This window comes from Pelecanus crispus, chromosome 7 (assembly GCF_030463565.1).
Source record: "Pelecanus crispus isolate bPelCri1 chromosome 7, bPelCri1.pri, whole genome shotgun sequence".
NCBI classification, from domain to species: Eukaryota; Metazoa; Chordata; class Aves; order Pelecaniformes; family Pelecanidae; genus Pelecanus; species Pelecanus crispus.
In genome coordinates this window covers 5,217,054-5,239,301 of record NC_134649.1, presented here as the reverse complement: position 1 = coordinate 5,239,301, position 22,248 = coordinate 5,217,054, and the positions used below count along the sequence as shown (strand labels likewise).

Genomic DNA, 22,248 nt, shown 5'->3' with positions numbered 1-22,248 from the left:
TTGTACATGTTCCAAAAATTCTATAGCCTACTGCTTCACAACAGCTCCAGCACTCCTCATTTAATCTAGGTGGGTTGCAACCTGGGCTTTTGGTACTATGCAACTTGGAGTCAAGTTTCCTGTTAATGACAGTGGTATCAAGAGCTGTTACTTATTTTACATTTGCATTTTTTCACATTCCACAGTCAGAGACACTTGCCTAAGAGAGTAAGTAAGAAAAAAATCAGGCTGTGTCTGAAGATACTGCGATCCTGATAGCAGGAAGATAAAACTTAGATACAATTGCTGATCAAATCTGAATAACCTGTTGATACTCTCAGCAGTGACTCATGAAACAGAAACACCAGTAAGCACATGCTGACTTCTACTGCCTGTAACACAATTGCACTGTATCCCTGTCAGGCTGACACATGGCTGTAATAGGAAAACACCAAAATTACTATCAGTAAGCAAGGCAAAGCTGGTAGAGTTTAAAGAACGTCTTTATTTAAAGAATAAAACGCATTTAATTCAATTCCCGAGCATGATCTTACTCCAAATTTACCCCTCACACACCAGTACTGGAAATAGGAGGCAATTAAATCTAGGACTGAAGAAGAGATCATAAAGTAAAAATAATATGAGTAAGAAGCAGTAAGACCTAATACAATTTCACATATATATTTGTTCTTGTTTAAGGATTTCAGAATTCTATCCAAACTATAATGCGTTAAATTTCACATCATCCTGAATTTGAAAAATATTACCCCATTGAACAAACTCAGAACAGATTTACCCAAGGTGGTTTTTCAGCTACAAGCAGAGCTATGCATAGAATTTAAAAGCCCTGATTGTCAATCCTCTCTCTTGTGTAGCCCACCGACACAAATCCCTGACAGGTAAACTGAACGCACTTCATATTCAAAACAAACCCCCAGATATTTAAATATATAGACAAGCAGACCATCTTAAAAGTAAAGAACGAACAACTACTTAAATTTCAAAATATTTTGACCAATTCTAACCTGTCTCTTTATCCTTTGGATCAGTTAACAGCAAGATTTTGCAAGTAGGATTATTTCGGTAGAGAGGGACAAAACACACACAGGAATCTTCAAGTTTAACCTAAAAAACAAACAAGCCCTGTAGCTGTTTGTACTGCAAAACTCACAAGAGGTATTTCATGTATTAGATGCACTTATGGTATGTTTTACTAACATGCATGGTATAAGCTCAGCACAACACCCTCTCAATCCTGAACTTCAAGGCACTGAAACGTACATAATATTCTAATATTATCAGTAAGTAATGTTAATTTAAAAGAAATCAAGCTACCGAAGTTAGCGAAGACCTTAATGCCAACTTACTATTGGTACATAACCTGGCTTTGAACACTGTTACATGCAGACAAATGGTGTTATGAAAGACCAGACACAGCAAATAAAACCAAATACAACAGCAAATAAACACAAATACAACTTGCACTTCTTACAGCACCGTCCAGCTGAGTACTTGTGGTGTTTTGCAAACAATGAATTAAGCCTCAGGGTACAGGGAGTATCAAAGCATTAGGGCAGTGACTGGGCAGTTTATCTGTGAGGCACAGGGAGGGTAGATAATTGGCACAAGGTGGTTATGTTGAAGGCAAAGCTAAGATCAAAATGCAGCTCTCAAGCTCTCAGTCTTAGACTAAACTTCTAAATGATGTAACACATAAACACAAAATTACTGTGCTCAAACAGCTCTATATGGATAGAGATGACGATTTCCATATGAATATTGCAAACGCTCTCATGTAAGTTTAGGTACAGGCAAAGAGCGTGCATAATTTAGCACAGCATGTACTGTACTTTCAAAAATCTGGTCCATTGTGTATGTGTGGGTGTGCCTCTCTCTCTAATTGCACCCATTTGTCAGTTTGCTATGAAACTCAAATCAGTCATGTGATACATTTAATATTTCTTGGTGCATGGAAGAAGTAGTACGAATACGGATTATTCAAGATAAAAACTTTAAGATGAAACAGTGTTCACTAGTTTATGAGTGCCAGAATCCTGGGATCACCTATGCAAACACTGGACTCCAGGAAAAAAACTGAAAGCTGCCGGAAGCCTGTATGCACGAGCTTCCCAAAATCTCAGTATGTTCTGGGGATTCAGTCGTTCTTTGCATGCTTCAAATACAAGAGCATCGATGTCATTATGGCACCTGGGACCATTACTCTAATGAAAAGGCCAGTACTATTTCCAATACTACTATGACTGTTATTTTGTTTTATAAGGTAATGTGCACTTTCACGGGTGCTAACAACATCAGCATGAGCCAAGCATAGCTTTCTGTGTATGAACGCTGCCAATGCGCTTCCATCCTGACTTGCAGTAATCCTTGCTATTTGTGTACTGAATGCTTGACCAAAGACCATGCCATACCCAAAAGAAGTTCTGTGACCCCAGCAAGTGGGCTGACAGCCACTTAACACTTGCTAAATAATTATTCATGGTTGCCGGTCCTGCCACTTGAAGCCTGCTTCAATTCAGATGCACAGAGAAAAAAGAAGCCTGGTAACTGCAGCCATTCTTCAAACACCAAAATCCTCATCCTTCAGGTTGTAGGTATATAATAGAGATTGTTAGCTGAGATGTTCACTGGGGATGGGAGCTTTACCTTATTACATTTAATTTATTTTTAATTACAAAATATCAACATTCTTTGAACTATTTATTATAGAGTAAAAGGAAAAAAAATACAGCAGGAACATTACCATTACTTATGCCCTTGACTAGCTGTCTGACTGCAGATTAGATTAGACCTGAATTAAATGAATGCAAAGAGAAATGTGTTGCTATGAGACTAAAATAAGTCATGTGATATATTTCAGGTCTGATATCAAGCCTCGAAATCAAGACAGCTCTGAATCAAAAGCCCGAAGTCCACCTTTAACTGATCTCACTGTGGCTAGCTATTGCAGGAATACACACAGCACTGCTTGGGATTTTAACTTACCCTCCCTTCTAATGGAACAGCAAATGAGCCTCCAAAAGTACAACAGGCATGAAAGGCTGAGGTAAGGACTCAGAAGCCCTAAACTGGGGGATCTTTGCATTTTCAGGCTTGTTTGTATTTAACCCTACATGGTCCACTAGAGGGCATTAAAAGAGTATTTAAAGCTAGTTACATTCACGGCTCAAAGATGAAGCTACCCACCTGAAACAGCGTTTTTCTGGAAACTACTGCATATTATTTTCCTAAACTATAGAAAAGCCACCGTACTCCAAACATTTATTTCAACTAATCCACTTACTGGCTCGATAGTACAATAACAGTTAGCCCAGCCCACCTTTTGTGATCTAGAAAATGCCCAAAATGAAAGGTTTCATGGGTTGACTAAAGTCAGAATTTTTAATAGGCCTGCTCAGTCACCTCCAATGCATTTCCCCCAGGTGGCTCAGGAATGGACCCTAAAGCATTGCCACCCACAGTATTTATACCGTCTATCAATCACAGCTGATCAGAATTCCTTTGGGAGAACCCATATTCAAAATTATCAATCTAAGTAGCAGAAAGAATGGAAACCAAAGATAGACTATATCACAATACCCGTGTAAACTGCACAGTAGAGGCAGAATACAGAGCCATGCCATGGTACAAACATCTATCAAATTCACTTTTGATTCAGTCCTGTAAGGAGGCAGGTCAAGATGCAAAGTTCAGCTAAGTACTTCAAACCCTCATCCACACTCAGAGGGTTTCAGACTTGTAGTTCAAGCTTATCTCTCATTTGCAGCACGCAAACTATATGAATTAATGCAGAATTTGCTGATTTTAAGAGATTTGTAATCTGGCCACACCAGTTTACTGCTATTCACAGACAGACTCTGAGCACAACGAACAAACTAGTTTGCAAGTACCTAACTTGCAGTATGAAAAACATCAGCCTACTACCTCTTCTCCTCCAGGGACTGAAAAAACATCAGGAGTGGACGATGATTTCTTCAAGAGTTTTTCGTAGTATGTTTCAGCATCTACTTGCAGAACCTCTGGATCTCCTGCTAACGTATCTACCAAGTAAAGGCAACCTGTAGTTAAAATAAAACACAAGGTATTTTTACTTTTTAAATGAACTAAGAAACATGAGTTTTAAAACCTCAGTTTCCCCAGCAGCTGCTCAGTGTAGCTGGGCCCTTATTGTTCCCATTAGAGCCTTTTGTATAATCCTAGTCTAAAATAGTAAGGCTGGTAAAAACCTATCTATATGTCATTTACCTCTTGACATGCAACTTTACAAAGTAGAACCATGACAACATCAAATCACATTTGTCTCCTTTGAATTCAACAAGCACAGTCTCAAATTTCTCTAGGTGTAAGTAAATTGCTTTAAAGCTGGAAGAGCAAAAAAAGGTCTTCAAAACACAGCCTGAGTTTTAGGACTGTCCAAAAATATAACAGGAAAAGAATTCCAAAGCTTCCACTCTTTCCTGGAAGACTGCCCCTTTATGGGTCAGTCCATGATCTGTTGTGTATCATTAGTTTTCCCTCTCTCTTTTTTGAGTAACTTCAGTTGGGCACTTTCACAACAATGAAATAATGTCAAAAAATATTAAGAGAGTTACCTACATAAGAGTTCCCAAAATAGTAACCATCATCTATCAGTACCATTTGACTTGGTAATGTTAGGTTAATGGTTGGACTGGATGATCTTAAAGGTCTTTTCCAACCTAAACTATTCTATGATTCTATCTTTTATGCAACAAAACTTTTAATCCATGTGACCCAATGCTGAAGGGTATTCATGCAAGGTATTTGTTAATTGCACACAAACAAAAATTACATACATCTGATGCCTGTTACCTAAATGCTAAGTCCACCTTGGTGCTCATGAGGAATGAAGCAACCTCTTTCTGATATAACAAACCAGACTGATTGGTGGCTTATCACCAGCTCAAGATGAAGAATGTCAGAAGAAATGGGTTAGCAGTCCAAATAGTTTTCTGCCAGTCTTCTATCATAGGAAGGAAATAGTTTCAACTTAAGGGGCTTTCAATCAACAAGCTACACCTGCAGCTCTTGTAAGAGGACAAAATCTTCTACCACACTGCTGCAGTTGGAATCTTAGTTCTGAATCCTCCATTTTTAATCATGGTTGCTCTCACATGGCAGCTCCTGTGACCCACATTTAATGTGAAATAACTAGACCCATAGTAAGTGCAAAGAAAAAGTCTGAGACAACGACACAGTCTTAAGAGGGCCATTGCAAGAACTGTCTATATTAAGATTGAGAAACTACGAATCATAAAAGAACCATCTTGAAAATGATACCTTTCCACGTAAAAGTAGGAGCATGGGATTTGCAGTACCAGGTCAGACTATTCACCCACGGTCCCACCACACTCCCTCTGGCAGTGATCAGTACCCGATTTCTCAGCAAAAGGGTAAGAAACCTCAACTGATAACTCACCACCACCCAGCACTGCTTAAAATGTTTTAAACACCATTTTCCTGCCCTTTGCAGGCAATCAGCTTACATCCTGAGGTTTGACAGCAAAGCTATGTAGTCAGAACGCTGAACAGAAGCTACTCTGTAAATGGTTTTCATAGTATGTTTGTATGTGACAAAATGGGAGAGAAAACAGCATTGCGACACTGGCAAGTTGAGTAACGTTATAAAATCCCAGCCAGTACTTCAGCAGTGGCAGTTTTCTTTTGCAGCGGCCTTCCCCAGTGTCCTGTGCAACACCATCAAGCAAAAAAGCCATATAAGGGAAAGAAATTAAAGATTATTATTAAAAACTTCAGTAATTTACTGAAGTAAATTTACTAGTAAATTAATTCTTTGCAAAAGAGCAGCACGTAAGACTTAAGTTTAGCACAAAGAAAAATACTGGCCATGCTAATAAATACTATTCATGAGATGCTGCTTACAAGGCTACATCTTGCCATTGTTAAGCCAAAGCAACTTGATAAGCACAATCATGTTTTCTCCTCACTGAACAAAACAACTAGTACCTTCAAAGTTACACTAACTTTCTGGTACATAATATGCTTGTATTCCAAGCTAATAGTGACCATTTGAAGGATGAAAGAATGTCACAGATTAAATAATGAGGCATTAGAGAAAACTTCTGATCAACTTTCCATTAATATAGCTTTCCACGGAAGTAATTTTTGTCTCTAAAAAATGCTTTTAGACTTCCAGTTAACCTGTCTTTCCTGTGTAATACTCTGAAAACGCCCAAGTGAGTGAGGAACATCTATTCCAATAAAGGGGAAATCCAAAAATTTTTCATGAAGAAAAATCCGTCTTGGTTTCTATATGTAAGAGGGTAGGGGGGAAAGAGTGAGAGTGAGGTTTGTTTAGGGACAATATGGAGCAGAAGTCTAACTTTAGGTGCCCTGCAGTGTCGTCAAGAAGTCAGTTGTGCTAAGGCTGGCTTTCGTGAACATCCCCCCAAAGCTTGCACACATGCACATACCACTAACACAGTTCAGCTGCCACAGGCAGGAGAAAAATCACTGGTTTGAAATTTTTTTTTATGTTAACTAATGTGTTTCCCGGTTTTCCCCAGTACGAAGTGAAGAAATTATATTTGCCCTCCTGTATATGTCCCTTTCATGCTTTTTTGGTATACAGAAACAAAAAAAACCCTCGACAAAGTCTAACTATAACTATTCTTATTAGGCATTTGACTACCACAGTAATTATTGCTGGCTAACAGGATGTTATAAAGATTCCAAAATCAAATGCAAAATAATTTGTTAACTCCGCTTTAAAAGAAAAGCAGCACTATTCTGCGAGTGCTTCAGTCTGAGGCCCCTATCAGCATCTTAGGATACCAAAATTGCAAAGTTTCAAGGACAGCCTTTAAACCTAATTTGAATTACAGGATTTCATTCGAGTTTGATCTTCCCTAGCTGCAACAAAAGAGCACACTGTGGCAGCCAATCTGCCAGACACCCAGCGAGCGCTTGCAAACAGGCGATGTGCACAAAGGGTTACCATCTGCGGGAGGGAGGGAGGGAGGGAGCGAGGAAGGGGGAGCGAAGGGGGGCAGGAGGGGTGAGTCATAAAAAGGGGGCCTCTTGCTGCAGCCACAGAGGAGGGACCATAACCCAGAAGGAGAGTAAATTTAGAACGGGAGGCCTACTGCATTAGAGGGATTCCTGACATTCGCGCTGAAGTGGCTGCCATCTTAAATAGCCAAAGCTGGTAAACAAGGTCAAGACATCATGGGGGCAGATTCTGCGGCAGCAGTGACAATGAAGGGTTTACAGACAGGTACCAGACTTTGTCTTTTACAGGGCACCGGCATTCGGGGCAGAGGAGGAGGAAGTGCATTCAATTCCACTGACAAAAACTTATCTGGAGATAAATAAATGAGAAATCTGAATGGGCCTATTTCCATTTCAAGCATATAGAATAGATTTTAAAGCAAAAACGAAAACTGCTTCTGCTTCTCTCTTTTGTTTCCATGGAGCAGTCTGGGCCACATTCTCAAGCGAGGATGTGTAAGTGCATCTCCTCTCACTCTAGTGATCTGTCATCAGTTTGCACTAAGAATCCGATTTTTAAAGTGAAAAGCTACAGCTAAAACCAGCTATACAAACAAGCAGCTGTACACTGCCCATACAATTCAGTCATCTTTATGAGAGACTACCCTCCAGCACCTATAGGTACCTCAGCCTAAAACATCACGCAACTCTGCCAATAAGGCATAAACCAAGGCCCCTGTTTCAGTCCTAATCCCTAAACTCAGCTTTTTCTAAACCCACTGCTATTCCACCTCTGATTTTCTCCAGAATAGAGAACTGAATTTTATGGTGGTTTCATGAAGTGGATAAATACCCTTCTTGAGAGGTAAAAGTCAGACAAAGTTTACTTCACTTACGATCCAAAAAGATCAATATGTGGGAATCCAGATAGATCTGATTAACATGCTTATGTTCTGCATCAGGTAGATAAATAACAAATGCAATCACAAAATAGAAGACAATATTCTACCTTAAACTAGAAATTAATTTTTGTAGATTAGAGACAGACCCCCATCATTACAGATTCAGCAAGAATTTCATTCTATCAGTTAAAGTAAGCAGGAAATATTTTTCCATGGGCAAAAGAATTTATTCTCAATACAACAGAAAACACATGGTGCACACACTTGTATGTGGAATTCCACAAGTGAAACTACAGATTGCTGTAATGCCCGAAGGTAAATGACACGCTTCGATCTAATCAGATATTCTCAAGAGTTTTTTTGATGATCCTTCTACATCTTCTGCAGCTAAACCCTGTGCCACAATAGAAATAATTTAACTAGAATATACATAACCACAGACTCATCTCATTAATATAATGCTACAGCAATTCAAACCACTATTATATTCCTCAAGCTCTCTTTCACTAGACTAGTCATTTTAGCACATATGTATTAGTTTTACTGTTCTGCCATTACCTAACAAATCAGTTACAACTTGGGACAATCAGCTCTGTCTCTTTGTAATGTGTTTCACTCATTTCAGTTTCAAATTAGTATGCATTGCCAACATACTTAAGTCCTTTTTGATCATGAACCTAATACACAATTTATTAAACAAGAGATATTTGCTTTCATTGTTAAGAATTTTCTATTCCTGCGTTCATATGTAGCTTATTAATACTGTTTCCTTAAGCCAGCAAGTTGGTGATGCAGTTATTTCAGACTAGACACACCACTGGCTTGATTAAGATGCATTAAGGTGTTGCCAGTACACTCCCAGGAAAGACTTACTTGTTGAAAAGCCCATTTCAGAAATTCGTAAGGGCATTTAGGATGCAGCCAGAGATTGTAAAGCAAAATACGTCAACCTCACTGTAGATGAAGCATGAAAAGTGTTATGTCTGAAGTGAATTAATCATTTATCCTACAACTACTTTTTCATGTTCTACAAACACAGAGAATGATGCTACATGCATCCATTAAGAATTGTATATTTACAGAAGAGCCATCAGTCACCACAGGATCTGTATCTGGACTGTGCATCTTTGTACATTTCTGCAAATTTGTGCATACTTTGACATGTAAAAGTATGAAAAATATTTAAGTGTGATTTCTACTAGAAACAAGATAGATAAAAAGAACCTAACGTTTCTAACTTTCAAGTGTCATTATTTTTTATTCAGTTTTGCCATTTCTAATGCTTGCAATAGCAGTACTGGTTTTATTTATTGGCTTTACTATTGGCTTTATTTTTTTTATTGTGAAATATATTGGCACAAAAAACCTGAGCAGATTCTTCTAAGTGTTTCTGACAGTACTGTGAGTTTTTTTGTCCAAGAAGTATTTTCCCTTTTTTGTTTTTTAATTAGAAAACACTTTGCAATATGAGACAAACATACGTGCCGCAACACAAAAAGACTGTGTATCATGTCAATATTTAGGAAGGAATGTTCTTGTAATTAAGAGAGGCAACTGAAACCAGAACTCCTAAGATGTATTCTTAACACAGGTGTGTTTTTGTGGCCTCCAACAAATCACTTCATTTTCTGTCTGGTTTCTTATCAGTTAAGTGTATGTCTTATCTACCACTTCAAAAGGGTGTGACGTTTTCCTTATCAGTGCCTCCAAAGTCACAACATAAAAAGACAAACAAGTCATATCACATAAACTGTTCTCTGTTCTCCTGTGGACTGTCACTGCCACACTATGGCAGCACAACCATACAGTGCCTAGGATCTAAAGATAACTTTTTTTGCCTGTCTGTATTGTGCACATATAACAAAAGTGCTATCCATTACCTTCTCACAGGAGTGGGAGCTCTCTGTTAAACAGCAGTTGTTAACATCAACTTTTCTCTGTTCCTTCCAATGAGCTTGAACAGCTTTATGCATGTGGTTATCATTAGACAACCGTATTTGTTTAACCTTTCGAAGGAAGGAAGAGGTCTTTGGCACGTTCTCGGGAGTACATGCAGAACCTGACTCTCATATCCTGAATTTAATTGAGCAAGTACATGTCAAAACCCCAAGTTCTAGCACAAGTGAAACTTCAGTATCGTTAACAACGTGTGGTGGCAATGGAGCTAGTGGGCAAACGCTGTGGTGTGATATCTGTCCAACATGGGAAGGCAGCTCTTAACCACATGCTGTACATCATTAATGAAAACGATGTTCTTCCCCCCTGCATTGCTTTTCACCATTACTAATAGAGCAATCACTCTTGGAACACAAAGGATGAAAAAAATGCATTGGTGTTAACAGGTTTCTATGTTTCGATACAAAAATGCCATTTATATGTTACTTACCATTCTATCACAATTCAAATGGCAAGAAGGGCTTCAGAAGACAAACTAAATACAAGTTTCTGCCTGTAAATAATTTTCTGCTGTGGAATCAATGAATGAGGGCAGAAGGGAAATAAATAATCCTAATCCCATTGCCAGTTAAGAAACCAAACAGATTAAATAGATGAGTTCAGCTGTAGCTATAGATGTCATTACTGCAAATTCTGTCGCTCAGATGGAGGGCAGACCAAACATTAGGCATCCCAAATGCAGGATGCTATCCTATTAGCCATCCCATTCCTGCTAACACATTTTTACTACTGATTTCAGAAAAGGGAAAGCTTTAAGTATACACATCTATTTAGCAGAACATAGATGAGCAAAGGCAGAGACTAGGCAAGCCTAACTCTGAAAAATGTCAAACACCTTCAATTTCTACTCACTTCAATGAGCTCTGAAGGCCCTCAGGACCTTGTATGACAATGGTCTATAAGCTACATGTGTTACTTATTTTCCAAAACTTAAAGTAATCTGCATCTTATAAAATGGGGGAAAAAATCGACAAGGGAATTAAATAATTGACTTAAGTATTTAGCTCTTTTTGGAAAAGTATCTCGATGAAACCACATTATTTAAAATCCTTTCAAATCTAGAAAAGCAAGTGCATATTGAAGGGATCACACAATGGCATTAATCAACTCTAACCTGCAGTACTTGTGTACGGAAAGTTCCAGCAAACAGGTTCCAACTGTATCTATTTTACCTCAGATGGATCTTTAGCAGTGTTACACTTACAAAAATAAAGCCACACCCAACTCATAGTACAGATAAATTAAAATACATCTGTGTAAACAGGCTACCCCATCCTATTATACACAGAATGCACATCTGGACTGGCATGTTTTGCACAAAGCTCTAACCTAATGTAATTGAAAAAAGCTGAGGTATTATGGCCCAGAAACAGACTTTATAAATAAAAAACTGTAGCATACTGTTAAACCATGGAAGTGCTACCAGCTGTAACTATGACATATCAGGAATTCATACTTCTGCACATTTAACTCTCTTTTTCACAGAGCTTAGATGTAAAAAAGAAAGAGGGAGCTTACAGAATAACTCAGAGAAGATGTAGTCCTGAAGAAAAGGGACACTCAGGATTGTAATTAATTAAGGCTTTAAGGTTCATGTTCATATCAGGTTTTCCTCAAGGAAATTCCATTGATTCAGTGGGATTGCTGCTAATACCTCTGAACCTGTGAACATCAGAATTGAGTTCTTAATATGACTGTTTCTCATACAACCAAGAAATGGGCAGAAATGTTCCTGGAAAGGTCTAACTTCAACTACTGAAGGCAGCGGTATGGATTTTCTTGCATATGTAAGAAAAAAAGCTAGATTTGTCAACTTAACTATTTGTCTACCACCTAGACAAAGTAAAACGTACCAGAAAAATACACAAGTTTTCCGGAACGACCGTGTCTGTATCGGGGGCTTTTTCCAGCACAGCTATGTCAGTGCTACATCCCACTTCGCCATACCCATAGCCAAAATAGCTATGCCAGCAGAAGTTCATAGTCCAGGCCTGACCTCAAATTACAGTCTGACTCTTAAAATCTAAGCAAAGAAGAAATGGGAGGCCCTGAATGACACTGAACTATATCACTGAAGTATTTTCATTATTCCAAGAGGCTAATTTGAAAGGAAAACAACAGAAAAGATTCCGTGAACAGCAGTAGAGCTTTTACGAAATCACAAGTTCAAACACAGACAGTGCCAATTCAATTCTTTACAAAGATGGAAGATAGAAATGGATACATTGGTCAAAAGTCATCCTGTAACTTAAGGGGAAAGAGGAAGATAATGTCTTTATACTGATAAACAAGGAATAGTGAAATGGCGGGAAGTGACAACTGAGTTTAGCAAATGGTCTAGCATGAACATGATTTCATCCCATGGGGAGAAGCCAGACAGACTGCCAGTTGGGACAGTTTTAGAAAATATCCCTATTTTAAGACCAAGGAGCATTTAAAATTATTACTGAAACACCCACTGTCACAACCTGGCACCAGGGCTAGTATTTAAGTACCACATTAAAAACATTTCCCTGTTACTGCCATCATTCAAAGCAGGTGTGGGAAACCCAAGGCCGCACTACACATGGCCCTTATCTTCATTTCACACAAACTATGGCAGTCTGTGTGGCATACCAAAAGTACCCGAAAGCCCTCGTTTGCTATCAGAAAGGACAATGTTCCCCAGACAAACAATGCAGCAGTGAAACTGTGAGACTGTCTAGATTTTCAGGGATACCAGTTTCAGATACCGCATAATTTGAGTTGCAAATGCTTTCTTTACACATCTGACAAATCTACTGCTCCCACCAGTAGAGTGCATAAGTCTGCCTAAGAAAGCCCAGCAGCCTTTCTCCAAATTACTTGCAAGGACCAATCTGTACAGCCAGACTAATCTCAAAATAAAGCAAGCAATTTGACGAAAAAAGGAAAGAAACAAAAAAAATCCCCTCTCCCAGTAATTTTCACTTTGCTAAATTTATTATGCGGCTGCAAATTAATACGTCACCTGCACTAGCAATCACAAGCCTCTTAGCCTGTCTCAGAACTTGCTTTAATAAACAGCTGCGAGTAGTGGAGGAAATATGTAAACATCTCTTGTTTCTCTGTGCCATTGTGTCAGCTATTCTACATGTCTTTGAAGGTGCTCCAAAATCAGCATGGCTCTGCTTTTCCCTTTTTCTCCTTTTGGGAGGAGGAAGAAGCAAAGAAGGAAGGACAGGCTGGCAATGGAGGGCTAAGTCTGCGCTTGCTGTGCTCTTGACAGTAAGGCTGAGATTGTTTAAATTCAGTTTACACAGGCTCTTCTGTAAGGACAAAAGAAACCACTGCTGGTGGTTAAAAATGCAAAAGGTTTTGATTGTAATGGCTTGACAATCAGCCAAAGATATGACTAGGGGGAAAAACACAGCAAGGCAGCTATGACCAGAATGGAAGAAACAAGGAAAAACACATGGCTTGACTTCAGAGCAGAAAATGTACTTAGGCTTTGCATAAACGACAGCATACCTCCAAGCTTGCCTGATCCACAGTCTGCCTGGAATGAGAACATGTAGTCTAAAAGCAGAGCCTATTAAAAGGCATAATGTTTCTAAACAGCATCTGTTACGTACTAATAAGCATTACTTAAAGGACACAGGCTTTAAATTGCTACCAAACATGCACTTATCTGAAACTGCTGCAAGGCAATCATTAAAAAAAGTCACATGACACCATGGGAATTTGAATAATATAATTTTTTTTTATTTAGTTTGGCTTGAAATCATTACGCAGAAAAAATATGGAGGCACTTTCTGAGATTTTGAAACTGTGCAACTTCACAGGAATGAAACACTAGCAAGAATTACATCAGCGGAGCCATTTGCCATCTGTTGTCAGTAATACTACAAAGACCAGCCACCAGATAGCAGTTTCAAAGGTTACAAACACAACATTTTCAAGCATCCACAGACCTCTCAGTAACCGAGCAGGACACAGTTTACTTCGGATATGTGCGACCTGAGGGTCGGTCTGCCAGTCATTTTGCAAAGACAACACACCAGAACTGTGAATTGCCACAAGAAGTGTTTGGGAGTCTCTCAGTACATAATCATTACACAACGTGGAAAATACATACCAGCCTGTTCTACGTAGGTTCTTATAACATACTCACAACCATAATGTCTGCACACCTCCCGCCTCTGAATTTAAACGGGCTAGACTGTCTCTTGCGTCGTTTGTTTTCTCATACTTTCCCCCAAGGGAAGGAGTGTATTCACTGCAATGCTATTATGGAAAGGGACTCAGGCTTGTTTACTGGGTTTTGGACTGTATTTTTTCTTTGAGGTAAGTAGTTAGGATTTTGTTTCCTGTTTTCTCTCCTTCTAGACCATAACTACATATTTACGTTAAAGAAAGCCAGGTTTCAGTAACTTGCTTTACCTGTGGCATGGAAAGGGAGAAGATTATGACAGCTCTTGCCTCTTAGATACACACACTCTGAGTCTCTTAGATACTCACAGTCTGAGTAAAAGTCTACCTGTTCGATACATGAGATTTTAGTTACACTGAAGGAGTATTTTTGTTGATCCATCTCATTTTAGAGCTTTGAGTAGCTTTTCTGGATGTGGGGGCCACGTTCATGACATATAGCACTACCTGAATTTTGTGGCTCCACCTCCCAGGCTGCTGACCTCCTGCCTGTAAACTGATTAACATGGAATTCATGGAGGGCAGGGAGATTTCCATCTTCCTAGAGAGACAGATGGAAATTCAAGGCTTCATTAGTGCAATTGTTAAACTAGACGTACAGGTTTCTCATCCGGTAACTAACTGTTTCTCAGGCTCCAGAGTCATATACACATTGTTACTCACTGAATGTCCTTCCTAGCCTTGCTGTTAGATGGTTAACACATACAAATCTGACTTCAAAGTGTTCTAAAATCAAAAAGAACTTGTGACTAGGCTGCATTTAAAACAAGAACCTCAAGTTCTAGGTCAACAGCTGGCCTGCTTCTCAACGGTAAGGTTTGCCTAGGACTTAGAAAGGGGCTTAGAAACCTGGAAGTATAAGCAATCTTACTCCATGAAGAACAGTTACAGGAAAAGACCCCAAGACCTAGTTGTAGCATCTCAATTACAGCACAACATAAACTGAAAAGCACTGTTTGCGTAAGAAGAGCTAATAGCTGACTCCAATATGCTCTTAAAGTGTGCTGTATACTCAACCTATTGCCAATTGTTCCATAATTATTTTAAACATAGGTATATATAGCCGATTAAATAACTAAGCTGAAACTCGGATGATACCTAAAACCAGTAGCATCTGTTCCAAAAGAGGAAGGGGATGGAAGAAGAACTATTCTAAACATTCAATTTGAGAGTAATGAAAAAGTCAGGGGAAAAACGTAGACATTAACTGAAGTGCCCAACATTACAATGTTTGCTTGGACATGAAAAAACAAGTCCCATTCATCTAGAGATATTTTATTTAAAAACATCAGCAGAACTGAGACGTCTTCCAAAAAAACCCAATAGCCTTATTACAAATGTTTGACTTTCATAAGTGGCTGATAGGAGGGAAAAAATAGAGCAATCTAACTATGGCGCATTTAGCCATGAGCAGCTAGAGGAACTAATGAACAACATCATTATTTTACTGAAGGGGATGAAGTAGGTGCTTTAGATAAATGGCAGCAACTTAAAATGCGTTTCAGAAGATAAATTCACTTTCTCTCCATTTACCTGCTAGCGTGACAAATTAAGAAAGAAGAGTATAAAAACAGAGCAGGAGGGAAAGCAGTGCAAAAGCTAACTGAGGTGATGCAACGGGCCCTTATCCAAACAAGTGCGTGAACAGAGATTCTTGGAAGTGCTCCTAGTCAAATATAAACCAGGAACACTACACACGCCAGACTCCCTTGGAAACCCACAGTGGAGCATGTGCAGAAGATCCACCTGTCCTAAAATCAGCTCCCTTACCAAGCACTAGAAGCCCAAATTGCTATTTGGGAATTAACATAACGTCTGTTCATTCCAAAGCGGTGTAAGTCCACCACGTACTGAACGGCTGAGTTCTCGCTATTGGCCTCTGCTGGGCAGAGCAGCTCTTTGCCTACTGTCAGAAACACCAGCAAATTAACTTCTGCTGAAAGGACACGAGGGGTGAGCGGCTTTTTTCCAAAAAAGTTCATCATTAGAGAGCGTATATTTCTTGTTCCACAGTCAGCTCATAATCAGCACAGACAGTTTTTACTGAATACTTTTTAAAGAAAGGGTAAGTATTCTGCAGTATAGAAAACCTTTTATATCTCATCTCAACACCAAAATAATCCAACTAACTGTTGTTCTGTGGTCAAGAAGCAAGATGTTTACTGCTCCTTTTGTCCCTGCTAAACCATGCTTTTCTTTTGTTAAACCGTGTTTTTGCTCACTTTGGGTGAACGCTTGCCGATGCTGCCTGAGATTTGGCCTTAAACATTTAGAAGTATTTTTACAGAGTATTCCCTCTGCTCTTCAGTAGTTCGCAAGTACGTAGCCACTGAAGTCCCAAACTCGCCCACCTCTGCTGTGAGCCCTCAAAAGACGCACCAGGAACAGGCATTTGGGGATGAGCCTTTCACCAGCTCACCTGCCGAACCAAAGCTGACAGAAATCCCCACGCCAGTTCCTCTCTGCTTCAGGACAGGTTTGGACTAGCCTAAAATCTGGAAAAGTCACCTGTACGCTTGGGAAGAGGGCAAAAACCCCTGCAGCAGCCCGCTCTGGTTGGCCCCACTTTGTGCAGGGGGGTCGGACTGGACCGTCTCCCTCAAGCGATCGTGTGGAAGCAGGGCGCTGGCAGCACGGCAGCGAGGAGCCGGGGCTCGCCCGCTCCTCATGACCGCAGGCGACTGAGCAAAGTTTTCCTGGAAAGGCCCGAGTGTTTTGCGGCGTTTTGGCCGCGTCTGGAAAGCCTGGCCGCGGTGCGGCGGGGAGCCCGCCATGCCGGAGCGGCGGGGGGAGCCGCCGCGGGCTCCTCGCAGAAGGCGCGGGCTGGCGCCGGCGGCGCCCCCGGACAGCCCGGGCGGGCGGTGCGGCAGCCAGGCACCGCAGCCCAGCCGCGGCGGGCGGGCAGCCGGCCCGGCATGAGGGCCAGGGCAGGAGGGCGGCGAAGCGAGCGGGGCGGCTGCCCTGAGGAGGCGGCGTGAGGGGGGAGAGACGGGGCAGGGGCCGGCGGGCGGGGAGGAGGCGAGGCCGCGGGGGAGCTCCCGAGCGCTCTCCTTCCCCTCTTACCAGCGGCGGCGCTTCCTCCTCCCTCGGCCGCCATCACTTCCTCCGAGGCGGGCTCCCCCCGCCCCGGACGGGGTGGCGGTGCGGCCCGCTGCCGTGCGGGCAGCCGGGGAGGGCGGGCCGGGGCTCGGCTGGGAGGGCGGGCGAAGGCGGGAATGGCGGTGGTGGGGCGGGCGAGGGCCGGCAGCCCGGCCAAGCTTCTGCGGGAGCGAAGGCTGGAGGGGCGAGGGGAGGCCGGCTGCAAGCTGCCGGCAAGGGGCCGCAGGCCGAGGGGCGGCCCCCGTCCGCCGCCGGCGGGGCCCGGCCTCGGGCAGGCGCCCCAGCAGCGCGGCTTGACTGGGGAAACTCGAACGCAGCTCCCGCTGCATTCATTTGAAAGGCCCGGAATGGCAAACCGCAGAGCTAACGCCAGCTCCTTTAAACTCGGGTGGCAGGGGAAGAAGGTTTACGAAGGAAAATAAGCACAAAAGTGACATTTTTACAGCGTTCTTCAGCCATGTACTGCAGTGATCCCTGGCAATGTCAAAGAGGCTTCTGGAAAAACGAGGCGAGCAGCCTGCTGTTGTCATTACAAACCGTAAAATTGAGGTACAGAGATTAAAACGAACACGCGGTTGTTAAAATTAGAAGGCAGAATCCAGGTGCTGACTCCTGGGAGCCTTCCTACCGCGGGTGTACGACCTCTTAATTATTTCTAAAATGGCAGACACAAGTATCAAAGCAAAAGACGTGAAGAGAAAAGTACACGGAAATAACAGTATATTTGAAACAAACTTAGCTTTGCACTTACAGCATCCGGGAGCACCGCTGTGACCCGGAGACAAGGTTTCAAAACACTGTCTTGAGCGCTTTACGTTATTACGTACTCTATTGCCTGTCAGCACCGTGACCAAAAACTCCCTAAGCTTGCTCCTCCTTTCAAATGGTTTAAAACACATCCTAAAGTAGATTTGTATTTTCTTTCCTCAACAAGGCAAAGCGATCTCAGCCCATACACTGATGCTCTCAAAGAAGCAGCTGTCACACAACCACGCTTCACAGCTCATCCGTGGATTTCGGCACGTTCTCATGACCACCTGAAGCTCTGTAGCCTCCACCACGCCCCGTGCCACCCGCAGCACGGAGGGCTGGCTGTGCCATGGACCAAGGGCCAGTTTGATGCACCATTGCCCTGTGACCTTGCCTGAGTTTTACTGAGAACATTGTTCAGCTATGAGAGAGTACATGAGCTAAAGCCACGAAAGACAAGGAGGTGAAGTCACAGACGCGCTGTTGTTGGGATGACAGTAGTTAGCTGGTGAAAGATTCAAAAGATACAGAAGGAAAGAAAAGCAGAAAATGTGAAGGTAACTCTGTAATGCTGAGGATCAGCCCATACCAACAAGTGGCAGAGACCAACTCTTCCCAGCACATTGAAAGCATCCTGGCCAGCTAAGATTCATCAGTTTTCTTATCAGGAGTGGTAAGCACATTACTGTTTAAGCCTAGTAATCTGTTAGTCCTAGCTATCTATTTTGCATATTAGCTCACAAATAATTACTTAAATTGTGTGTATGCTGCTTGCAGAGTCTCTTTGTGCATGGTAAATGACGCCTGAACAAAAGCAACCCACTGATCGTGAGTTGCATGCTCTCCTGCTGAAGTACTTCCTCCCTGCATTAAACTATTATAAACAATTAAAAATGAAATTAAAAAAATCTGTCCATACACAGCAGTTAGTTTTTGCTAATACCGCAAGACGACCAGAACTGAAATTATAACAGCCACGCAACAGCTTGGCCACATGTAAATTGTATACAATTCCAATTTTTTCCATTATTGCTAAGCACTGGGTATACACCAATGGTATCAACTGCAGAAGAACTAATAGAAATAAGGCAACAACATATATAACACTTTCTAACAAAAAAAAAAGTACATGAAATTGCCATTACATTTTTCCATTTACCATTTCTATGGAGTTTGTTATAGAAGAGGCATTGGTCCACAGGGAACAGTGAGCTTTACACCAAAATGCTCATCTCCTTTCTTTTTGTGACATTCTATTCCATCTACCTAAAGACCAGCTTCGGTCTTTCCTGAGGATCATTTATTTTTATTAGAATGGAAAACAAATATAGAATGTTAGGTCCTGAAATTTCCATTTAAAGTCCCATTATAGTTTAATGTTAAATAGCATAACAGCTTGCTTTCTCCCTCCTTCATTAAATGTTGAACAGCTGAGATAAAAATTGGAATATATTAAACACTTCCACTTACCAGTTTAAAACATTGGTCAGTGCCTGCCAATAACAAGAAATAAAAAAAATCTATATGTAAGTAATAATAAGAGAGATAAAAATTAAAGAGCTGTTTCTAAATGAAGGGCCATATTCAGTTCTTGTTACCATCAGCAGTAAAAAGCTATTCGAGCGATGTTCTGGCAGGTCTGCAATGTGGTCAGAATGCATTTGCAGAAAATACATTTTTCTCTTACTCAGCAGTTCAAATAATTTTTAAATGTATCAGACAACTGTACAGAAAAATATTCAAGGTGATAACCAGGGCTTTCATAGTTGAGTTGCTTCCATTTCTTCTTTACCTCAAGATGAGTGCCATGCCAATCACATTGTGTATAGCAAGAAGAAAAACAACCAGCGTTTAGCTGAGTCAGCTGTGTCTGTGACTTGTCTTCAAATATCCAGGGCTTGGTTTCTTAATTATGGATAGGGAGATTAATTTGCACAGACCTCAAATATCCAGTGACTTAGGTATCTATTGTTGTGGGCACATATACATGAGTGCTAATATTAAAGCTACAATCATAGTTTCACAAAAATTTCAAGAGTAGCTTCGACTTCAGCTGAAGAAATGTTAGAGGAAAGAAAAGGTTTCATTTCTAAATAAAATTCTCTGTAGAACTTAGGCCTAACCAGAAGATTTTATTATTCTTTTTTGAAGCTACCATATCCTTTATTTTCTACTTGTTACAGAAATGTAATGCAGCTGCAATATATACATTATTCCTCCAAGTATATTACCACACACATAAAGCAATCAATTAAGTCAGTGCAAAAATGAATTTCAGTGCACTTCAGATTCCCGGTTTATTCAAACCACTAGCATTCCTCCCACATTTGCACAAGCATGTAACAACACTGGAAAGGTCTTAGAATCTTTACCACCAAATCAGCAAACTTATGGAAAGGGACTAACTTACCTGTTGAAGACAACACTTAACCGCTGAGCCACTAAAAAGTGTCTTGTTTTTTTTTCCCCCCACAAATTTCTATCAGCTTTTTCATAAAGAATGAGTGAAATAATCTTCCTTGGTCTATATTTTTTCTACTCTCTTTTGCCAGTTGTGGAAATCATTGCAAACTAGTACTACAGTCCAAACAGATAATATCTCAGAGTGCATGGATCTAATAGACATATCTATGCTATGCAAGAATATCTAATAAAATACTTAGTATTTTACAGCATTCAAGCAATACGTTTCAGATATATCTATAAAGCAGCTACAATGTCCCAAACAAAACACTTAGATAATTTCTCATGCAGGAAATTAATTAAGCAACTATACACCTTAAATCTTGCTTTATTCCTTGCATATGCTTTGTTCATTAGACCACCCTGTACCTGATTTTAATTGATAATATCTACCAAGCTTTTTTATTTCTTCTTTTTAAAAAAAAAAGCACAAATTGGAAATAACTATGAGAAGACTGGTATGCCATTGTCTTGTTCAGTATCATAGGAAGAGTTTTACTAACTGGTCACACAGAAAAATTAATTGATAAAAATCTTAACTGACATAGGAGAATGGAAGACTGTAGAATTTTAGGTGTAATTCACTGATGTCAGTGGCAGATTTTGCCTTATTTAAAACTGCAGAGAGTTCTGTGTTTGCTGTATTAGCTGCTTCTTCAGCCTCAGTGGCTACCAAAAGTTAGGTTTGCAAGTTGTATTAGTCAGGGAAAGAAATGGATGGTGGAATCAGGGTATTTTTATTTAAAAGAATCCACAAATTTCTTTGTGTCTCAGCACAGGAGGATTTAAATGACAGACACAGCTCATAGCTCCAAACCTCATTCAGCCACCGCCCAATCCAACATATTTCTTCAGAGTTTTGGGTTTTTGGTTTGTTTGGTTTTTTTTTTTCTCCCCTCCATTAAGGTCTCACAATTACCAGCTCTCTTGAGATTATATAGTGGCTTTTTATTCTTAGCATATTTCTCCCCCTCCCTCTCTCTCACATGCATGCACACACATACACTTCCTACTCAAAACAAGACCCAGCGAAACCCTCTGCCCACATAGTTATAATTCCCAAGAGAACTTTCATATGCTTTTGTTTTGGGCAGTGACAATGTGCATATGTTTTGATTTCAGGCCCCCCCTATTGGTTCTCATGCTTCAGTTTAATGAAGACAGCCCAGCTATTAAACTCGCCAGTTTCGGCAAGCTGTAACCCAGCTTCTAGAGTTCCTTTGGCCTTGCAAGTTGGAGTGAGATTTTTTTTAACATGTTGCCTTTTCAAGGATATTACAGAGTAAGTGTTTACGTTTAGCAAATACATACATTTTCCTATTGGTGTCTGGTCCTAAAAGTGTAAGGTGCTTGGACTCTTTTTATAAGGAGCATGAGATAAAGATCAAGATTAGTAAATTAGATAACTGCTATGAAGAGGAACAGCAAAGTTAACCCCTGAGTTTAAGTCAGCAAGAAAAAGTCCAAGAACAGTGGAAATGGACAGATACATTTCTGTAGTTAAATACAATTCTGTAAATTACAACTGTGCTAAAAATAGAATATCAACAGAGATATAATAAAATTGATTCAATTCATTTTATGTTTACTTGTGCATAAACAGGTTTCGGATGAAAAATATTGCTGGATATTTTGCAAGAAGTTTCTTTAAGCCCTTTATATTCTTCATAAATACTATTGCATGCCTGAAGAAAGGGCAAGAAGTTTGGGGCAGTCACAGTCACTCAGCCAGTCAGACTTCTATCTTTAATACAGAGACGTAACAGTTTTTGCTTTGAAAGTTACATGAATCACAAATTATCCCTGTCATGTGAATCCAGACACATCACAGTTTGAAGAAAAAAAGGTGCCCCAATTGAAGAAGTTTGCCACAGATACATGAATTATAATACTGCTTGGAACTGAAAGACAACAAGATTTCACCTTCTGGAACATAGATTTC

The 22,248-nt window shown here is 40.4% G+C and overlaps 1 protein-coding gene across 1 annotated transcript in view; it reads right to left on the bottom strand.

The window, feature by feature from the left end:
* The window catches only part of FAM169B (Protein), a 39,290-nt gene extending 22,522 nt beyond the window's left edge, over positions 1–16,768 (bottom strand). The window contains 4 exon segments of the mRNA XM_075714139.1: positions 1,005–1,104; positions 3,922–4,055; positions 16,503–16,594; positions 16,596–16,768. Coding sequence (XP_075570254.1) covers positions 1,005–1,104; positions 3,922–4,055; positions 16,503–16,594; positions 16,596–16,768 — 499 coding nt within the window.
* Between the last annotated feature and the right edge of the window lie 5,480 nt (positions 16,769–22,248).